The 21,410-nt window shown below is 37.7% G+C and overlaps 1 protein-coding gene and 1 long non-coding RNA gene across 2 annotated transcripts in view; both read right to left on the bottom strand.

The window, feature by feature from the left end:
• The window catches only part of LOC120433554 (platelet endothelial cell adhesion molecule-like), a 94,495-nt gene that overhangs the window by 19,475 nt on the left and 53,610 nt on the right, over positions 1-21,410 (bottom strand). Inside the window, exons 12-15 of the mRNA XM_039599898.1 lie at positions 18,882-18,998; positions 18,727-18,742; positions 18,513-18,598; positions 18,291-18,341 (exon numbers count right to left, since the gene is read on the bottom strand). Coding sequence (XP_039455832.1) covers positions 18,291-18,341; positions 18,513-18,598; positions 18,727-18,742; positions 18,882-18,998 — 270 coding nt within the window. The remainder of the gene's footprint in view (positions 1-18,290; positions 18,342-18,512; positions 18,599-18,726; positions 18,743-18,881; positions 18,999-21,410) is intronic.
• LOC116309437 lies at positions 15,190-17,863 on the bottom strand. The gene is made up of 4 exons (XR_005612437.1): positions 17,831-17,863; positions 15,799-15,858; positions 15,345-15,404; positions 15,190-15,201 (listed from the first exon to the last, which is right to left on the bottom strand). It is a non-coding gene; the product is annotated as an uncharacterized LOC116309437 (long non-coding RNA).

Here is a 21,410-nt window from a genome sequence, read left to right as displayed (position 1 = left end):
GAGTATATTTAACACCCCTACTGGTTAGGAGGTAACAAGCCCCGCCTTCCCCTGCTCTGTACCGTCACTTGTGCTCAGACACAGAGAGACGGAGGTGCATGAGACCATCGCTGATTTTCACCGCCAAGCTTGTTGCTGGAAAATAACCATAAACTTGATAAATTGAGCGAATATCCATACCGGAGATCTGCATTGACCTTGGAGAACCGGACCTGATCTGTTGTGAACATTTTGGACTTTGAAACCATCGCGATCTGCACGGATGCGGATGAAACGGACAAGATCCTCTCTGAGAGTTGAACATTAGAAGCGTGCTGGCTAGGTTTTTGTGGGATCGTAAGACCTGGATTTCTTCCTGACGAGGAAGATGGCGAGCCTTTCCCTTTGAACCGAACCACAGCCATTCCGAGTTGGCCCAGAAGGGCAGGTTGCTCTTCTCTCACGAACAATTGCAACAGTGCGGTAGGACAAAATCGCACCAATCACAGACTTTTGACCTTTTGGATTTGACTCGACTGAACACTGACTATTAAGCCGGCAAGACTGACATATCTGAGCTCAGATAAGATTCTGATTGTTATTATTAATGCTGTCAGTGTACTTTATTTTTATGTTTTCATTCCTGTTTATGAAGTGCTGTTAAATTGTTGCTAAATAGTTTAATACAATTCAAAGCAACTTTACCTGTGGCTCCAGTCATTCTTCTCCACGCAACTCACTTTATCCCTCCTACGAATCTAGCTATTGGCCCATTCTCTCCATCTTGCTTTAACTTCCCCTACCCTATCCTGTACTTGGCTACACAGCATTCAGGATACATCTGTGATTCTCATTAATAATGGTCTCACCCTTTGACTGTTTGAAGCGACACAACAGCAGCAGAAGAAGAATCAGTAAAACTCCACAAACGAGTCCAACGATCAAAGGAGTGAGAAATGAAGAGCTTTCAGGCTCAGGTGCTGCTGTAATAATAACAGGTTTTAATTAGATGTATTTATACAGATTATCAACATAATTTACATGGGAACATTTTAAAACATAAATACTACTTACAATATTACTATTCCTAATAATAACTGAAAAATATTTAATTTGCTTTACTGTCATCCTTCTCTGTGGTGATTATTTGTCTAAATAGTGATACAAAAGAAACTTCTGAATATCATATTACCTGTTCATCACTTATATGTCATATTATTTTGATTAGTTTGTCATTTCTATAGATAATCATATGAGAAAGCTTCTAATCTGGAGCTGTTCAAGCTTGAACAAATGTACACAACCACTCAGCCCCAATCTGTAAGACCATTTAAACATTTCTTTTATCCATGTTATTTATAGTCATTCCTGTTCATATTGTAACTTGAGCAGAGATCTTTAACCCAACAGCATATTTTGATTCAGGTGGTGGTGATCTATTGTGTGAATAGTTTACTCATTCAAAAACATAATGTCAGTTTTACAGAGACAAAAGTTTGTATTTCTTTTCATCACTTTGTATTTATACTGTAAAGCTGGCTATGTGCTAATAAACAGCCTAAAAATGTTTCAGCTCAGAAGAACAATTACGTTTGTCTACAGACAGTGTGAATTTTTATTAGTAATGATAGATAATGGTAGATAATGGGCGAGCATAGAATTAGATTCATGTCTTCATGTATTCTAAATTTTGTATAAAGAACATAATGAATAGTGACAAATTGAAGTGATCACTCCAATCTGTTGAACACTTGTCTGCGCTCTCCCTTTACACCTGTAGACTCCATCATGGGTTTAAAAAGCATATTTAACTTCCTGAAGTTATTTTTCTTTGGATGTTTTGCATCCATGGAGAAGACACACTCAGCGTCTTCTCCATGGATCTCACATCTGATAATTATCTTATCTATCACATTTTGGGTTCCTAGAAGAATAAAAAAACTCACCCCTGTGATCAATCCTGACTGACTGGCTGTCCTCTGTGTAGTAAACTGGGTTTCCTCTTCCTCCTCTGCACCTGTAGAGTCCTTCCTGTGAGACACTGATTTGTCCATTTGAGTGGAAAACTGCATCTTGTGTGGTCAGAGGTTTAGACGAGTTCTCATCTCTGTACCAGTAGTATTTCCATCCAGATGATGATGATGATGCGTTCACAGAGCAGTTCAGGGTCACACTGCCCTCTACTGGAAGGTCTCTCGTGTCAGAAGTTATTTGGGCCTTTGGTTGATCTGCTGTTGAGTTTAAACAAAGACAGAAAAGAATTATATGAATATATACACCACACACAGGTTAAGATCACGCTGCGCTGATGTTGTCTGCATTAATGTTAGCTCTTGTATACCTCCTCTCCAGTTTCCAACAACATGTAGGCAGGAATAAGACCAAACTGAAATCGTATGACTACTCTGACAGAGGCCTACAACGCATTTTATTCTTTTAGTGTTTATTTAGATTTACTGTTTCATTATGATTCTTCTCTGGATTTATAAAATAGTTCTTGTGCTTATTCTGCATGATTCCTTCTTATTACCACAACAGAAGACTCATGAAAAGACAAGGAACGTCTTACTAATGGAAGTTTATAATTCCCAAATCATGTAGCTGCACAGAAAAATTTGAAATAGGAAAACTTTAACTATGAGACTTTTAATTTCATGCTTTCATAAATGATCAGAAAAAAAACCCACATCACTGTTCAACTCTACAACAAAATGTATTAATTTATCCACCACTGCTCATGCAAAGTTCTTAAATAAAGTGTTTAAAGCATCCATTTCATGACAAAGAAAGAAGAAAAATCTTCACACAGTTCACCTCGGTTGGCAAAACAAACCACAAAGTCAGTCACTAAAAATGTTGATTGATACCACAAAGTCACTCTCTCTCTAGGATGCCTCATCCAATAGTAATGCAACTGAACAAGCAAAACATTGCATTACTTCTTTTAGCTCTATCAATCACAAAGACAACCAGTAATTAAAGAAAAAAAACAATTATGCTGTTCATGCTTGTTCTGATGTACACAATCACTCAGCCCCAATGTGTAAGACTATTTAAAGGTTTCTTTTGTCCATGTTACTTATAGTGTTTCCTATTAATATTGTAACTTGAGCAAAGGTCTTTAACCCAACAACATATTTTGATTAAAATCTTATTATCTCTAAATAATGGCAAATATAATATGGCTAATATACTACATCTCTTTGGATTGTTACAATAAATCTGCTCATCATCTGTTCATCATTTAAGTTCCGACAGTACCCATTACTCTTTATGTATTTATTTGCTGGGGTACGGACATCTACAACTGATAGGTTCAGCCCCTTTCCATAGGTGCAGAGCAAGTGCATAAACACACCACAAGCACACACCATGAACAACACAGGTAGCTCATGAATGATTGGCAGGTTCAGCCCACACATTCTGTCCACTTTCTATTCCCACAGAAATGACTTCAGTGTTTGTTTGCAAAAATAATTTTTTCACCTAATTTTTCCACCAATTTTCTGTTTATGTTTTTTTGTCATTATTGTCCTCAGGTGATGGAGCAGCAGGTCAGCATTGGCGTCTCTATACCAGCTGAAAGTTGATGACACAAAGTGGTGACAAACTGTCTACAATGAGGCTACTATCAGCTGCAGCTCTTTGTCTGACTAACAATGGAACATACTTTGTAGACCATTGAATTCATCCTGTGCTGACCATTATGACATTTGTCAAATGGAGATCACACAGCAAACATGACTTACTTGATCCTGACAATGTGAAGGCTTCACTCCACTCTGTTGAAGAATATGAGTCATCTCTGCGTCGACTCTTACACATGTAGTCTCCACTGCTGAACTCAGAAACTCTGAATGTCACATCATTATTGTGTGTCCACTGTGTGGGTGTCCTGGGTCCTCTCCATTCATACTCCCACTCAGTGGTTTCACCTCCTTCCTGCACCTCACATGTCAGAGTGATCGTCTCACCTCTGAATATCTGAGGCCAGTTGGGTTGTTTTACAACAACTTTATTGGAAACTGTTTACACATATTAACAGTTGAGATACAAATAGAAACATGAAATCAACACAGAAAACTTAACATTGTATGTTTGATAATCATGAGTGAATGTATATTTCAAACTAAATGACTGAACTCACAGGTTTTCTCAATGGTGACATCATCACTTATATCAGTGTAGTAAACTGGGTTTCCTCTTGTTCCTCTGCAGCTGTAGATTCCTCCTTGAGATACTCTGATATCTCTGTTTTGTTGATCTCTGATTTGAACTTCAGAGGTTTTTTGGGTTCGTCTGAACCACTCATATTTCCATCCATCAGAGCTCTGCACAGAGCAGGTCAGTGTCACACTGCCCCCTACTGGTATGATTGTTGTTCCTGCTGTCAGTGTGGCCCTGGGTTTATCTGCTGTTATGAAAAAGGAAGAAAAAAATATGTGTGATTCATTCTAACAACATAAGAACATTAAAAACAGTTAATATTTATATTTATATTTGTTGATCTCTAAATAACCACATTTATTTTTTTTTTTCATCCTCTGGCCTGTAGATGTCACAGTTAATGTAAACTAATGCAGTTCACTGTTGAAGGAAACACGATGATGGGTTAAAAGGGATCTTCCTAGTTTTTTGGTTTAGATAACAGAAACATCATCACTTTAAACTTTATGAAGCTTCTTCTTTTTTTTTTTTTAGAAATGTAATTAAATGTCACTTCATCCATGATTGCTGTTTTAAAACACACATACTAATGACAAATTGCCAAGTCTGTCAGTATTGACGCACTGACTTTACAGTGGTCGTGGTTAAAGCTCAAGTTTCAATGACAAATTTAATTAAATGTACTACATTTTATAATTCAGTTGAGTATTTGAATACAGATCATACATTTATGCTGTCAGTCACTGAAGACTTAGCTAATACAGTTATAGAGACAGTATTACTGTTCTTTGTGTCACGCGAGCTCACCCTGCTGCCAGAGCACTGATATTCACCACTGTGACCTGTAGATGTATTTTATAATTTGTGGTCTTTTTTTGACCTGTAGGACAGAAATTCTTGACCATCCTTCTTGATTTGGTATTCCCAGTCAGTGCCTTTTTCTTCATTCATGTCCAGAGATGGGCGCGTTACTGTAATCTGATTACTTTTTTCAAGTAACGAGTAATGTAAGGGATTACTATTGCAAAAACGGTAATTAGATTACCGTTACTTTCCCGTAGGAAAAATATTTTATTTTATGTGCTGGAATGTGCAGAAAATAGGTTTAAATGTTAAACAAATTTCTTCCAGTCAGAGAATGTTGCATATAATTTAATTTTTGCTTGATGCATAAAGTTAAAAGATTAAAACTAATAAAACAAGTTTTAAAAAGAGACTTTTCCATTTGATTACATTTTGTATGATGGATTATGCAGAAAAAGTAGAATTGGGCTGAAAGATCTATCGCTTTATCACCTATTCAGGTTGTAAATTGTGTTTTTAAAAAGTAACTAAGTAACTAAGTAATTAATTACTTTTGAAAATAAGTAATCAGTAAAGTAACGGGATTACTTTTTGGGGGAAGTAATCAGTAATTAGTAACTGATTACTTTTTTCAAGTAACTTGACCAACACTGTTCATGTCACATTTGAAGATAACAAACTCTCCAATGAAAAAACTGGACCAGTTGGGTTCAATAGATAGCACAGCATCTAGAATCCAACACAACCACAAAGTTAACAAAATTACTATTCAAGGCACAAACTGTGTTTATATTCATAAAATTATAAATATGGTGATGAATAATTAAATAAAAACAAAAATGTGAAGTGATTAAGACTGAAACAGTAGTTAAGATGAATCTTTACTGAATAAATAAAAAAGTAAAACTCTTCAGTCACCTTGAGCGTGTCCAGTGCAGAGAAGCGTACAGAGCACTACAATACAGACAGAAACTTCAGACATTATCAAACTAAAGACACTCACATATGTCTGTGTAGGTTGTCAATCATACAGGTCATGGTAGTGTATTTATGCCATATTTGAGTGTCTAAGGAGCTTGGTGAGAAACTGATTGGAATTCTTTAAGTTTCCTGAAGGTGTTTCATGTCTCTGCTGAGAAGCTTCTTCAGTTCTAAAACCAAATGGTGGAGAATCCCAAGTATTTAAACCCTAATGGTGGAATCCCTTAAGAAGGCTGTTAACTCAATATTGATCGTGTGCCTCATCACATGAGCCAAGGTGGGAAAAACACTATGTGTCATTGTCACCAGAGGTTTGACTTTTTTAATTTTTAAAATCCTGTCCTGTCTGAAAGTCTTTGCAATCAGAATTACAATCTAAATACATTTTTCTGTCAAACACATTTTGCCTCTCCAAGGTCAGCTATGAATTTTCTACAGGCTCCTCTGGTTCATATGTTTATCTGTTTATTACTTTATATCTATTTGTGTTATTTCAGTTATTACATTATATGTATACAGATACATTAATAAACAATCTTAATGTGGTGTGTGTGTGTGTGTGTGTGTGTGTGTGTGTGTGTGTGTGTGTGCGTGTGAGAGGGGTGGCCGAGTCTGACTGTGTATGTGTCTCAGTCACAAATTGTGCTTGATAATGAGGGTGGGGAGCCACAATAACAGACAGACTGAGATGGATCTGGGAGAAGTGGCCCATTTGCAGCCCCCCAGAGTACCAAAGACCTTCAAGGTTTCAAAATTATTTTGAGACCTAGCTTCACTCTATCCATGTGTCCTACTGAGGTCACCTGACACAAGATGGGAGTAGGGATTGAAGGATTTTCAAAACTGCATTGTAGGTGGCAGACAGTAAGTAACACCACTAGGGTTTTTAGGATTTGCATTCTCTATCTTTTGGTTTCAGAACTGCAGAAAATTCTCAGATGAGAGGTGAAACATCTTCACAAAACTTAAAGAAGCCAAGTCACCTTTTGTCAAAGCACCGTAGACACTCAAATATCTCATAAATCAAACACTTGTGGTTGTACCAGTGTCTACTATGATTTATATACATCAAATTATCACTGATGGAGAAACAAAGCTTTCTTAGATAAACTAAACCAGCTCCACTCTGATCTGAGTCAGTGCACTAAAATCTAATCCAGTCTACAAACAACCATGTTGGTAACAAACATGAGAGTCCTCTGATCACATGACCTGAAATGGTACAAATGACTGATGCTCTGTTCTTCTTACTAAAACATGTTTATGGATCAGTATGAATCAAACAATAGAAGTCAGTGATGTACTCACAGAATAGGCCCAGCTCACAGAGCAAAGTGGCTCCCATCCTCACATCCAAATAGGTACATAAAAACTGGAAGAACAGACGTTTGTCTTTGGAAATGCAAACTTGAAAAAAAAGTAGAATCCTAGGATTCAAACGAACAAAAAAAGGGAAATAAAGATCCCTATAAAGATTGTTTGTTTCCATCATGATTCCTGCCACATATAAAACACCAGGACAGGAACAGATAATGTACCACACACAACCATAAATGCTGCCAACTTATGTAGGTTACATCATAGGCTTTACGAAGATTCACCAGAGAAATCTAAATCAGCCATTATTCAGAGTGTCTACCATAAGGCAAAGTAAATGCACACACACACCATATAAAGACTGAATGCACTGTATGCTGACATGTGAAATTCACTTTGTCATAAACCATTACTAGCATCACACAAGTGTCTCATCTTTGCTTGCTAGCTTTGTTTGGTAGGAACTTTATCACCAAAAAATAATTACCCTCACAAGGGTTTGCTGTTGGGTCATTGAGGTAACTCTACATTTGAAGTCTAAAAAAAATACATATATTAGATGGGTTCAAACTGACATAGAGGTATAACTGCAAAGATAAAAAAAAATATTAGCAAGCAAGAGATTAGACTTATATTTCCCTCCTGCCATCGATGTGATCAACCAGTAGGCTACCTCTGCTGCCAAGAGTCATAAACTGCTGGTGCACACTAATCACCAGCACACAAAATCATTACCAAACACAGCAGCTGTTGGTAATCCTGCACTTTTTCATGCAAGAGTTAAAACTATGACTAAAAATACTTCCCTTTTGATTTTAAGCTGAGCTTCATTAATGTAAAGTCTCCCACAAACATGAACTCTTTTATAGTTCAGTTGTAGTTTTTCATAAATTCATCCTTAGGAAAAGAGTTAGCTGAAGCAAAACAGAAATTGAGTCCTTAACCAGAAGTGAACACGAGGTGAATTCCTGCCCACTCTTTCAGCTTATCGCTGTGCCCATAAAAGTAGCTGCAACTGTTGTAATCCTAAAGATTTTTTGATTTGTTTTGTTTTAGTTTTTTAGCACTTACCACTGGTCCACCAGTTCAAAAGGTTCAAAGGGAAATGCTGCTGAAATTTAAAAAAAAAAAAAAAAAAATTGGCGAAATTTAAAACAGGAAGCTGTTCAAACTACAGGACATAATTATTTAGTTATAAAGCACAGTGAAGCACAGTGAGCTACAAATGACAGAACACTTTTATTGAAATCCAAAACCCATTTGATTAAAATACCATGTGTCTCTTCTATATACTGTTTGTACTGAGAACAATTGGAATAAATCCAGATTTTACAGCTGTTTTGCTGACCACATACATGTGTGTGTACTGTGTTCATTTCTGTGCGTCTCCATGTGTGTGCAAGTATATGTGTGCATGAGGGTGGGAATGCATGTTTGTGACTGTGTGTTAGCTCAGATCTTAGACCACCTCTCTCAGAACCTCACCCGCTGATGCATTGGTCGTTCTCAGTGTCCAGGGCTGGGTGCTTTTAGTTTCTTTTTATTTTGTTTTCCTGTGGAAACTGTCAGATGGTTTTGATTACTTCTGTCACAAACGAAATTATATCTTAATGTTAGTTGTTTTGGGGACTTAATGACCTGAATCAGATCTGTGTCTTTTTACACAGCTGATATAAAGCTGTGCATAATCTGTGTCACGTGGTACCACATCACCATCTTGTGCTTTTACACTGAGTTTCAATAATTCCTGGCAATGCTTCGCTTAACTGCCACAGCAAAATCTAAAACATACAGCTCTGCTATCACTTTTAACATAAATGAAGACAGAAAACTAAACAGCAGTGGCGTTTGTAGGGTTACTGAAGTGGTGGCTAGCACCACAGCTATGTTAGCATAACATAAACAGTGAAGCTGGAGGATGAACGATAACATTTTTCCACTCAATGAAAGTTAACGTGAGCGTTCCTGAAGGTTAGCGACAAATGTAATTGCATGGCAGGATGCTGTAAACCGACCAAACTATAATCAGGAGAACAACTGAGATAATCCATCCACAATATGAGGTTAGTCATTAATATACTGCTGTATGGGCTGGGCTGTAGTTACATCGTAAGGTTTTAAAAACTGAGCTTTAAAATGAATAGTGGTAATGAAAACCGAGAGAGGTCGACAGTGATCAGGGACTGAATTTAGGGGCTTGTTCCAATTAAATAGAACAAGATACAAAGCATTAAAACATGTTAAAAACACAAAGCCTTAATAAATGCAGTTTTGACGTGGAAGAAGGGTTCATACGTCATCACTTAAAGACCGGATATCCCACCTGCTGTGAATGTTTTAATGCAGTACAGTTCTTCTTCTTATTATTACTTTTCACATCCTGTTTATGACAGTTAAAATAAACATATTCATATAACAAATAAATTTGTCTCATGTAAATGTATATGGTGTTAAATAGGCCTATACTACTGTACTTTAATGTCGGTCATAAGGGTGGTACTTCAAGAACCATATATTTTATGAGGTGGTACTCATTGTGAAAAGTTTGAGAACCACTGGTCTAATATAAAATATTTGACAAATCAAACACGTGCATCATAAATAATGTGATTTCCATGTCATATAGGTTGGGGCCTCCTCTGGTGCTGCAAGCCAACAAGGTGCCAGTAGAAACTGTGCTACTGTTTTCCATAGACAAAGGAAGGGGAGGGAGAGGTGGTGTGTTGAGGACAGCAAGAGAGGAAAGACAAGAGTTTGGAGAAGAGAGTAGGAACTTTAAATGGAACTCTGACTAGAAAAGGAAGACCGCAAGGAGATATGATGGAGGAAGGTAGATATATTGTACCCCAGGAGGACCACCTGTGTGAGTCAGCATACAGCCGAGCACCCGGCTTGAGAAAATACTTCACATCTTGTGTCATAATCTAATGAGTCAAATCAAACACAAAGCATAATTATAAGCTCAAGTACTTAAGTCACCAAGACTGAAAAATAAAGGTTGGAAATACAGAAATGTTTAAAATGTTACTGTGATAGAGTGAGTAGTGCAAGAAATGGAGCTTCCTACAACAGCATTTAAGTAATTTAATATTTATTATTTTAGTAGAAAAGCGATTAAAATAATGAGAAAAATGGGATACAGTTCAATGTGAAAAACTACTTAATACACTTTATAATTATATATATACAATATATTCATATTAAAACACTTCTACAAAATTCAAACTTGCTCATTTTTATATGTTTCTTATATATTTACACACAGAATTACTCATCATGATACTCATGAGCATGTTTATACTGGTGATCATGTCACATGATCACCAGTACAATTACGATACTTAGGAGCTTAGTATTGTTAGAGTTGGAAGTGTCTTGGTAATTTCCCTTTAGTTTGATATTAAACTCTGAAACATACTGTGAACATTTACACAATTATGCAAAAGCTGGCAAGAAAACAAACAACTGACAAGAAAAGTAACATGAGGTACAACCAAACGATCAACATTTATTAATTGATCATTTATAAACAAAATGTCGTGCAGTCTTGCAAACCTTCCCTATCACTCTCACTGCTGTCCTTCTGTCACAAATCACCCCTGCCCACTCTTTACCCACCCTTGCTGCACTCTCTTCTTCCCCTCTCATGCACTGTCCACTTCACCACATCTGTGACTCTTATCTTTGGCCTTCCTCGCTCTCTTTGGAGCTCTCAGTTGAACTTATCCACCTTCACTTCCTCTACTCCTTGTGCAGCGTCACTGTTAAACCTGTCTCCTATTCATACACATGTGTTCTGTCTTGCTTCTACTGAATTTCATTCCTCTTCTCTCCGGTGCATGCGTCCTCCTCTCCAGCCTCTCTTCCACCTGCTCCCTACTCTCACGACACATCACAATGTTGTTTGCAAACACCATAATCCACAGAGACTCCTGCATGACCTCATCTGTCATCCTGTCCATCACCCCTGCAAACAAGAGCTGGGCTTAGAGCTGATTCCTGATGTAATCTCACCCCGAGGTTGAACTTAAATTACAACCACACACCTCACTGACACTGCTGTCTCACTGTCCTCATACATGTCCTCCTCCACCTTCACATACTTCTCTGCTGCTCCTGACATCCTCATGCAGTACCCCACACTCTTGGCACCATATCCTTTCTCTAGATCCACAAAGACACAGTGAAGCTCCCTCTGACCTTCCTTATACTTCTTTCTCAGCATGAAGCCATATGCTGCCATATCACTGACTGTCACCTCTCTTCTTAACCTGGTTTTAACAACTCTTGCCCACAGAATCATTAATATCCAGCAGCTGTAAAAATGTTGATGTTTAAAAGTTTACGAATTAATGTTTTTTTTTGTTGTTGTTTGTTTGTTTTTCATGTTGTGGTCCACCTTCTCTTGTTTTGTTGATGCTGTGCCTCTCTTTAGGGACCTTCAAAAGTAAGTAAATAAATAAAATGAAATAAATGAAAACAGAATAAAGTAAAACTAACTAAAGAACAGGTTTAATGATACTGAAGACGTGTTTTTAAAAGGGCTAAAGATGATTTTCATTATTAGGACATTTCATTAAAGCTCCCTTGAAGTTAACACACATGTAGCCCAACACATATGTGTGATACATATTTTGTCCCTGAAACAAAATATTTGCTACAGTTAATATTTGTACCTGTAGCTGAGTTTGGATCTACATTATGGTAGTCAGAGGTTTCCTCTGGATCATCACGCTTTCCTGTAACATTAACACAGAAAATGTATGTGGGTATCACGTCTCTGAGGGGCCTTTAAAATTTAAACAGTACTGTATGCAAATTACATTTTATTTATTGAAGCTCATAATGTTATATATATTTAGAGGTATGATTTCAGAAGTGCACATGCTTTTGGCTGCATGATATATTTGCTTTTATATTTCAAAATCTGTTTTGTATTTTCATATTTTTTGTACTCACTTCTCTGTCCAACACTTCTGAGCTGAAGAGAGATATTTCTGTAGTCATCTGTCCGTCCACCTAAAATGAGGACAATTGCACTATTTTAATTTTTATTTCTCAGTAAAAGTACGATTTCAATCTAATCTTTAATAAAAAAATAAATTTAAAAAAACCCAAAGAAATATCTTATACTGTACCAGTGTTTTCAGGAGGTCTACATGACTCATAGACGTTCATGTCACCTTTGGGTCAGTGAGAATCAAGACAATGACAAAATAATCACTCTGTGTGCAGTAAACTTGCAGCTATATTATAACTGTGAACATGAGTATAGAAATGTTCAGCTATAAATGCTCTTATTTTGTAACAGGTGTGTGGCTGACCGTGAAGAAGAGAGGAATATATTTGCTGCTGATTTTCATCCTGGCTCATAGTTTGAACTGTAGCAGCAGTCTGACTGGTTTCCTGAGACTGGGCTGGTCTGAGGTTTTAAACAGGTTCAAGTTACAATGAATGTGTTACATAGTGTTTGTTCACTGAAGACAAGAAAAGAGTGATTTACCAACCTGATACAGAATGTACCCTTAGTGTTTTATCTATTAACTTTGAATCATCATATCTGCTGTCTAAACACTTTCACAATCCTGCTCCTTTTTTTTACAGCCAAGAATGAGACAATCTTTCTATATTCATAGAATAACCAGATGATGTATTTGTTGTAAAACTGAACAAATGAACAAACAAATAAATAAATACTGTATCACTGAGTGTGTTTGATGAACAAGTACCCTCATCAACACCCAAGGCATCAGCAGTTGCAAGATAGTAATCTGTGTATTTGTTGGTACCTCTGAATATCTAGGCTCCTATTTGTAAGAGTAGAGTAAATCCTGTAGTCAGACTGTACATAAAGTTTTTATTTCTGTCCTTCTCTTTCCATGTACAGCTGTGGGGTTTATGAACATTCCCCACTCTGAGCCATGTATGATGTGATACCACTTTACTTACTTTACCATTTTAGAACACAAGCATTCAAGTCAATTTGAATCAATTTGGTTTATTTATCAACAATTCACAATAATAGCTGCCTCAAAATGCTTTATTTTATAAGATAATCACCTTGAAATAAAAAGTCCGCTTTAAACAAGCACCTGGTAACAGCTGGGAGGAAGAACTAAGTCTGACACTGACAGAAAATAAAACATGTGGATAATATCAGTCAGGTGTGAATTAGATCTGTCTAGAGCAATGAAGCGCAGAAACAAGACCAAGTGTGCAAACAACTTTAAATTGTTTTTCAACAAACAAGACTGTAGATGTAAAAATATTTGAGATTAAATATCTTATAGGAAACACATATTCATATAACACAATTGCAGCTCTCCAAGCAGCTTACTTAAAATAACATTTAAAGTTGATATTTTCCTAAAGCTGTTAAAAGAAGAAAAGCAACTTTATAGAAAAATGTCAAGAGATGCTTAATTCATCCAGGGGAAGAGAAACATGTATGCTTATAATACACATCAAATGATTTTAGAAACAACACAGGAAACGTCTGTAAATATGCACTGCTCAAAAAAAAGTTAAAGGAATTATTTTTAATCAGAGTAAAACATCAGATCACTCAAACGTCTCTGCTCGATGAAGTAGCAGAAAATGCAGTTAACACTAGGTACACTACAGGGGCAACAATGAAACGACCCCCCAAACAGGAATTGTTTCACAGGTAGAGGTCACTGACATTTTTTTCCCTCCTCATCTCTTCTGACTATTTTTTTCACTATTTTTGCATTTGGCTAGGGTCATCATCGTTACTGGCAGGGTGAGACAATCCCTGGATGCTACAGAGGTTGTAGAGGATGTCCAACTCCTCTAGGATGCCAATTCAGTGCATGCTCAAGAGTCTGTCACCCATTGTCAGACTCTATTGTGCTGTGGGTCCTGGGTTCCTCCTGGTATGATAATGACCACCCTTATGTGTTGAGAGTATGCAGGCAGTTCCTGGAGGATTAAGGAATTGATACCACTGATTGGTCCCCACACTCGCCGGACCAAAATCCAACTGGGACATCATGCTTCTCTCCATCTGAAGCTGCCATGCTGCAGCTCAGACTGTCCAGGAGCTCAGATGCCCTGGTCCAGATCTGAGAGGAGATCCCCAGGACACCATTGTCTCATTATTCGTATGCTCCAACATTGTCAGGCATGCACACAAGCACATGGAGGCCTCTGTCAGTGCGCCCCAGGGCAGCTGTGGCTGCAATGTAGCTTGCCATCACCAGTGTGTGAATATGTGTGTGAATGGGTGGATGACTGGATAATGTAAAGCGCTTTGGGGTCCTTAGGGACTAAGTAAAGTGCTATGCAAATACAGGCCATTTACCATTTACCATGGAAGCCAAACGGACTACTTAATATCATTTTGAGTTGGTGCAATGAACATTTGACCAAACAGACTAACCTGCTGCAATATTTGGTCACTTTGATGTGTCTTTGCATTTAGCTCTCTGTAGGTTGATGATTTTCAATTGTTGTTTATTTTTATTTTTTTATTTGTAATTTATTTATTGAGCAATCTAGATGTAAAAAACACTTACAGTTCAGTGAAAATTCATGTCTAAAAAGCATCCTGATCTCAAAGCCAGATCATCAGTTGGTGCTATTATGATGAAAGAAAGTTTGTTTGACTTTATTTGTTTTACAAAACAGTGCATAATATCATTTTCTCCAATGATCTCTTTAATTCTAATGGAATTAACACAGTTTTGTCACTGATCCAGTTGGTTTTGCAGATCTTGTTATTACTCTGAAAGAAACGATGCAGCATAATTCAGTCGTTAAAGGTGATTTAGAACTAAATTTACTTCCTTAAAAACTCGAGTACTTGAGTTCATCGTTACAGCAACAAATCACAACATGTAAGCTATTTTATTTCTGCACAGTTACCTAGAGCTGTTTGTGATTTAACTTCGGAATAAACTGTTTCATCAGCTGCTGCAGGAGCTGGTTTCCCTGCAAATAAAGAAATGATTTGTCAAATGTGATTTCAAGCACCTCTTTGTTCAAAGTGACAACTTGACTTATTTATACAGTTTCCTTCTTGTGTAAAACCCAAAGCAAAAGAAATAAGGTACTTATTTTATTACATTACTTACCTTTGTGTCTCTTAGGTTTTGCTTTAGTGTAATAGACCTGTGCGTACAACAGGCTGTCATCTAAAAGAGGATGGACAGATGAGCAGCATTAAAAAACTTGAGTGGCTTTAATTTCCTTTATATTTTCTGTCAGTTAACACCTACAGTAACTCATCACAGGAACTGACTGATGGAGGTTTTGAAGCTCTATTGAAGGTGAGATTTTATGACAACCTGTTACTGTCATGTTTGAAAACCTGTTTCTTTCTTTCCTGCTGTTAAATCTCATTTCAGTGTCAGATCACTTCAACACTCCTCCACCCTGGTTATTAAGGTCAGTGACTCTATAATACAATGATATCTAACTGATATCATCATAACCCTCTTAAAATGATGAAATAATGATGTAGTCAATGATGATTGCTTGCTAAGTAAAAACAAGAAAAAAAGGTACGTATTATATTACTTTACTCACTGTTGTCTTTCTTGGTTTTAGCTCTATCGTGGGAGACCTGTGCATACAACACACTGTAATCTGAAAGAGGACGGACAGATGATCAGAAGTGTGTTAATTTTCATTACATATATATATATCTCAGTCGACGTAGTTAAATTAAAAATAAAAACTATACCAAAAAAAAGAAAAAATAATAATCTCTGAAATGTAAAAACAACCAAGCAAAAAAAAAAAGCATATAAGCAATGGGTTTAAAAAATGAAGACATGAGGTTGATTACTGGTTGTCTCATACTGTTAGTAGTGACAGTAACACCTGCAAAAAGCAAAACTAGAAAACAATCAGTGAGGAGGAATGAGATGGATTCATAAAACAGATTCACAATGGTCTACGTTTCGTGATAGGACAGATTCATAGCTGGACTGGCAATCGGGCATACCGGGCATTTGCCCGGTGGGCCGATGGTGATTTTTCGTTTTTATTGGCCGATGGGTTTTGTTTTTTGTTTGTTTTTTCGTTTTTTCCTCGTAACGGTATAAATACTGAAAGGTGGTGGATTGGCCAGATGCTGGGAGATGTGTAAAAATAACTCAATTGTTTGGTGGTGGCTATTGCGGAGCTTCCACAGATTCAGTAACATTAGCAAGTGGTGGAGGCCAGCAGATGCAACACGCTGGCAGGTGGATGACGGAAAGGCAGGAGGAGCAGAGACCCGAGGCGGTGAACTGAACTTCAGGTAAGAAGTTATGACCTGCAGTCTATCTGGGTCAGATATAAACCAAGTTTAGGTGGAGTTTATTTTCGTTATGCTGACTTTTTACAGTCAGTTACAATAACTCGTACTGTGTATTAGCTAGCATGACGGAGTTTATATACTGCTGGGCGGGTGCTGTGATATTATTGATGTTGAACTTGTTTTATCTTATTTTATTTATAAGGTTAGTTATTAGAGTTTCCAACCGTCCCGTAAAAAACGGAATCGTCCCGCATTCAGAGAAAATATTGTGCGTTTGGTACTGAGGTGAAAAGGAACACAGTTTGTCCCGGACTTGGCTGGGACAAACTGCTACAATGAAAAAGACACAAAGCTGGAGTTATTCTGCGTCTTTACGCTGCACAGCTGCCTCTTCTCCTCTCATTCTCTCCCCTTCTGTTTCTACTTCAATCATGAAACTGATCAATGATCAGCTGATCGGCTTTTCTCTCTTGTTTGTTTATCGCCCACTTTGCGCCAGAAAGAGGAAACCAGCGGATGTCGCGTTAAACAACAGCAGCACGTTTAAGCTTGATCAGCTGTTGTTAGAATTTATTTAATATTAATTTCTAGTATCAGCTGATGTTTGCTGGAGCCACAGCTGTAAAGCTGCTGGTCATGATATCGGTTTGGTTATCTGGTGAGAGGGAAACATGCAGATGAAACCAGGAGATGTCCTTACTGAATCATCAGAGCGTGATGGAGAAACAGGTTTACCTTTTAGGTGACATGAATGAGTTGAAGGGAAGTTATGAACTGTTTCTGAGAGAAATAACACCAGCATCCTTTTCACGTAGCTGACAGCTGGTAACTGTGCAGGGGCGGGTCTAGCAAAGTGTTGCCAGGGGCCAGGTAGGGCATTAACAGGGAAAGGGGGGCACAAAGAAATACTTTCTTATTCTCATTTAAAATGTCTCACTTTTAACAAATAATTATATGAATCTTACAACAAACGTTTTCATCTGATGTAAAATGTATAGAAATCCATTATTGTACATAGTAATTTTTTCAGGGTCCCATCATAATTTCTTCAGAAGTAGCTAAGTACTGTATATGATGCCAGTATTTTCCCACATTTTCTAGATTCTGTACCAGTACTGTGTGTAAAATGCCATCAAAAAGTCAATGAAGTTTTATTCTTTCTCACCTGTCTTTCTATCTCCTTTCACTTTTTAAAGGTTGCCATGTTAGAAAAAATATTTTGCCCTGCCATGCTGTTTATTGATGTGGCAAATGAATGGTTTATGAAAATATATCGAAATCTGTCATCGGTAATCGGTAATGATCATGTCTCACCTCTAGTCTTCTCTGTTTTAATTTCAGGTTTTCACCACGTGTTGTAGATAGTTCAGGAGGTTAACTCGACCAAGCAGTCTACTTTCGGGTACTGTTTAGAATACCAGAATAGGGAGGATGGTGTAGGTTTAAGTTTATTAGACTGATACATATATACCAACAAGACAGTGTACATCACTGTGACAACAGCGTTTGTTTTCATTCAAAGGATTTATGGTTTTTCCTATAATACCTGGTGGGCCGGTCTCTAGTCAAAATGCCCGGGCTGATTTTTTGTCCCAGTCCAGCCCTGGACAGATTGATGTCCTTAAAGTTGAACTGACCCTGTGTTACACTGGAAAGAGCAAGTGTCTAACCTCTTTGTTTTCTTATCTGTGTGCAGCTGATTTCTTATACTTCCATGTATAAACATTAATAATCACACAGTCTACATACTTCTATGCTACTGTATCTACTTTACCATTTTGTGTGTCATCGTGGTCTTTGATTGTTTCATAAACACAAGCATCACCTACAAAAACAAGCCAATGTTAGATTAAAAATTGAAATTCTTATATGGATTTGATCATCTTCTAAATCAGCAAACTAAAACAGATATATTGGACTTGGAGTTTAAAAATTGTCAGTAAATAAATTAATAAATACAACAACAACAACAAAACTTGTCATGGATCAGGCTGACCTTGAAGAGTAGAAGCATGTCGACTGTGTTGAGCTTCATCCTTGATCACGTGGTTCATTGCAGAGCTCTGATTTGTGCTCCGAGTCCTGGTAGAACAAAACAAACAAAAAAAAAATAAAATAAAATAAAAAACAAACAAAAGTAGTAAACCTGTAGGTTTAATATGAAACACAGGATGTAGTTCTAGTACTGGAGAAGAAAGATTTTAACCAACCTGATAAAGAATGAATCTGTAAGAAAAGACAGTTACATTTTTTTTATTGTAACCTGTTGTGGTGCAGAAATAGTACATGGAACATTCAGGATACATCTGTGATTTTCATTATTTACATCATATTCAGTTTAGTATCAGATGGATAATGGTCTCACCCTTTGAGTGTTTGAAGCAACACAACAGCAGCAGAAGAAGAAGAATCAGTAAAACTCCACAGACGAGTCCAACGATCAAAGGAGTGACAAATGAAGAGCTTTCAGGCTCAGGTGCTGCTGTAATAATAACAGGTTTTAATTAGATGTATTTATACAGATTTAGCACTCACACATACACACAGGTAAATGCATATAGTCACTCACGTGCACTAACATAGACACACGGGTAGGTGCACAGACAGGCACTCACGTGCTCGCACATACACACACAAACACAGAGTTTGCAACACACCATGGGGGTTTTATGATGGGGTCACTTCTATAAAGCTGACTGTAACAAACAAAGGAGTGGAAGATCTGCAGAGGGACACTGGCCTTGCACGTCTCCCCTTCTAGAAAATGCATGCTTAACTGAAGATGAATAGGTTTTGTGAAAATGACTACTGAGTTCCAGTGCCGTCTCTGGATGCCCGAGGAATAAAAAAGAACTGGGGTGAAACTGTTTCGTAACACTTACTTGACAATGTGAAGGCTTCACTCCACTCTGTTGAAGAATATGAGTCATCTCTGCGTCGACTCTTACACATGTAGTCTCCACTGCTGGACTCAGAAACTCTGAATGTCACATCATTATTGTGTGTCCACTGTGTGGGTGTCCTGGGTCCTCTCCATTCATACTCCCACTCAGTGGTTTCACCTCCTTCCTGCACCTCACATGTCAGAGTGATCGTCTCACCTCTGAATATCTGAGGCCAGTTGGGTTGTTGTTTTACAACAACTTTATTGGAAACTGTTTACACATATTAACAGTTGAGATACAAATAGAAACATGAAATCAACACAGAAAACTTCACTTTGTATGTTTGATAATCATGAGTGAATGTATATTTCAAACTAAATGACTGAACTCACTGGTTTTCTCAATGGTGACATCATCACTTTTATCAGTGTAGTAAACTGGGTTTCCTCTTGTTCCTCTGCAGCTGTAGATTCCTCCTTGAGATACTCTGATATCTCTGTTTTGTTGATCTCTGACTTGAACTTCAGAGGTTCTTTGGGTTCGTCTGAACCACTCATATTTCCATCCATCAGAGCTCTGCACAGAGCAGGTCAGTGTCACACTGCCCCCTACTGGTATGATTGTTGTTCCTACTGTCAGTGTGGCCCTGGGTTTATACACTGATAGAAAAATGAAGAAAAGAAAACACACAGCCATTGAACAACATTTTAAAATATGTTTTCATTTTATTTAAATTCCAACTTCCAAGAGGAGATATGCCGAGCACGCATCATTCTCAGGGTCTCCTCTCATCCTGCCAATAAACTCTTCCAGCTCCTCCCCTCTGGAAGAGGCTACAGGACCCTACACCCTAAAACCAGCAGGTTTATGAACAGCTTCTTCCCCACAGCTGTCACATTACTGAACTCAGTCCCCTGCTGAGCCTTTCCATCCACATCCCCTTTACCCCCACCCCCAGTGACCATGATCATGACTGTCATTCATTCTCAACATTCACCATATGCTTACTGCTATAGTTTAGGATGCTGACATAGTATAGTCTCTGGTATAGTGCGTACACTGTTCACAGTCTGCTCAGAGTGCTATGCTTCCACTACTATGAATATATTCATAGCACTCTGTAGATCTGTTTACCACATGTAAATGGTAAATGGCCTGTATTTGTATAGCGCTTTACTAGTCCCTAAGGACCCCAAAGCATCCAGTCATCCACCCATTCACACACAAGTGACAAATCAAGAGCTTTCAGGCTCAGGTGCTGCTGTGGCAAGCTACATTGTAGCCACAGCCACCCTGGGGCGCACTGACAGAGGCAAGGCTGGCGGACACTGGCACCACCGGGCCCTCTGACCACCACCAGTAGGCAACGAGTGAAGTGTCTTGCCCAAGGACACAACAACTGAGACAGTCCAAGCTGGGGCTCGAACCGGCAACATATGTAGCGCATATGTAGGTCATCCGTATATTTGGTCTCTCTGTATATAATCTGTTCATAACTATCCCACCATTTATTTATTCTACCCTTATCTGTATATATCAGTATATCTGTACATTTGCCTGTAGTACATCTGTATTTTTGCTCTCTATATCTGTATATTTGCTTAACTTTTCTGTATATAATTGCTCTTACTTTTTAACACTTACTACTCTTGCACTCTGAACTGTATTTCCTTACCCTGTATTTATACATGTGTAATGACAATAAAGTTAAAGAGTCCTAATCCTAACTTAAATTTAAAAAATTTTCCCTACAGTTTAAGATAATTTTAGTTTTTGCTAACATGGTGAGAGAGCTACAATTTTGAGGTTAGTCAGGTAATTCAGGTTGTAGATCTCTAAATAAACACAGTATAAATGTTTGTCCATTCTTTGGCCTGAAGAAGTCACACTGAATGTAAACTAATGCAGTTCACTGTTGAAACAAACACACTGATGGGTTCAGAGGGATCTGCCTGGTTTCACATTTAGACAACAGAAACATCAACACCTTAAATTTTATGGAGCTTTTG

Source organism: Oreochromis aureus, linkage group 3 (genome assembly GCF_013358895.1).
Source record: "Oreochromis aureus strain Israel breed Guangdong linkage group 3, ZZ_aureus, whole genome shotgun sequence".
Lineage (NCBI taxonomy): Eukaryota > Metazoa > Chordata > Actinopteri > Cichliformes > Cichlidae > Oreochromis > Oreochromis aureus.
This window is presented reverse-complemented; position numbering and strand designations above follow the sequence as displayed.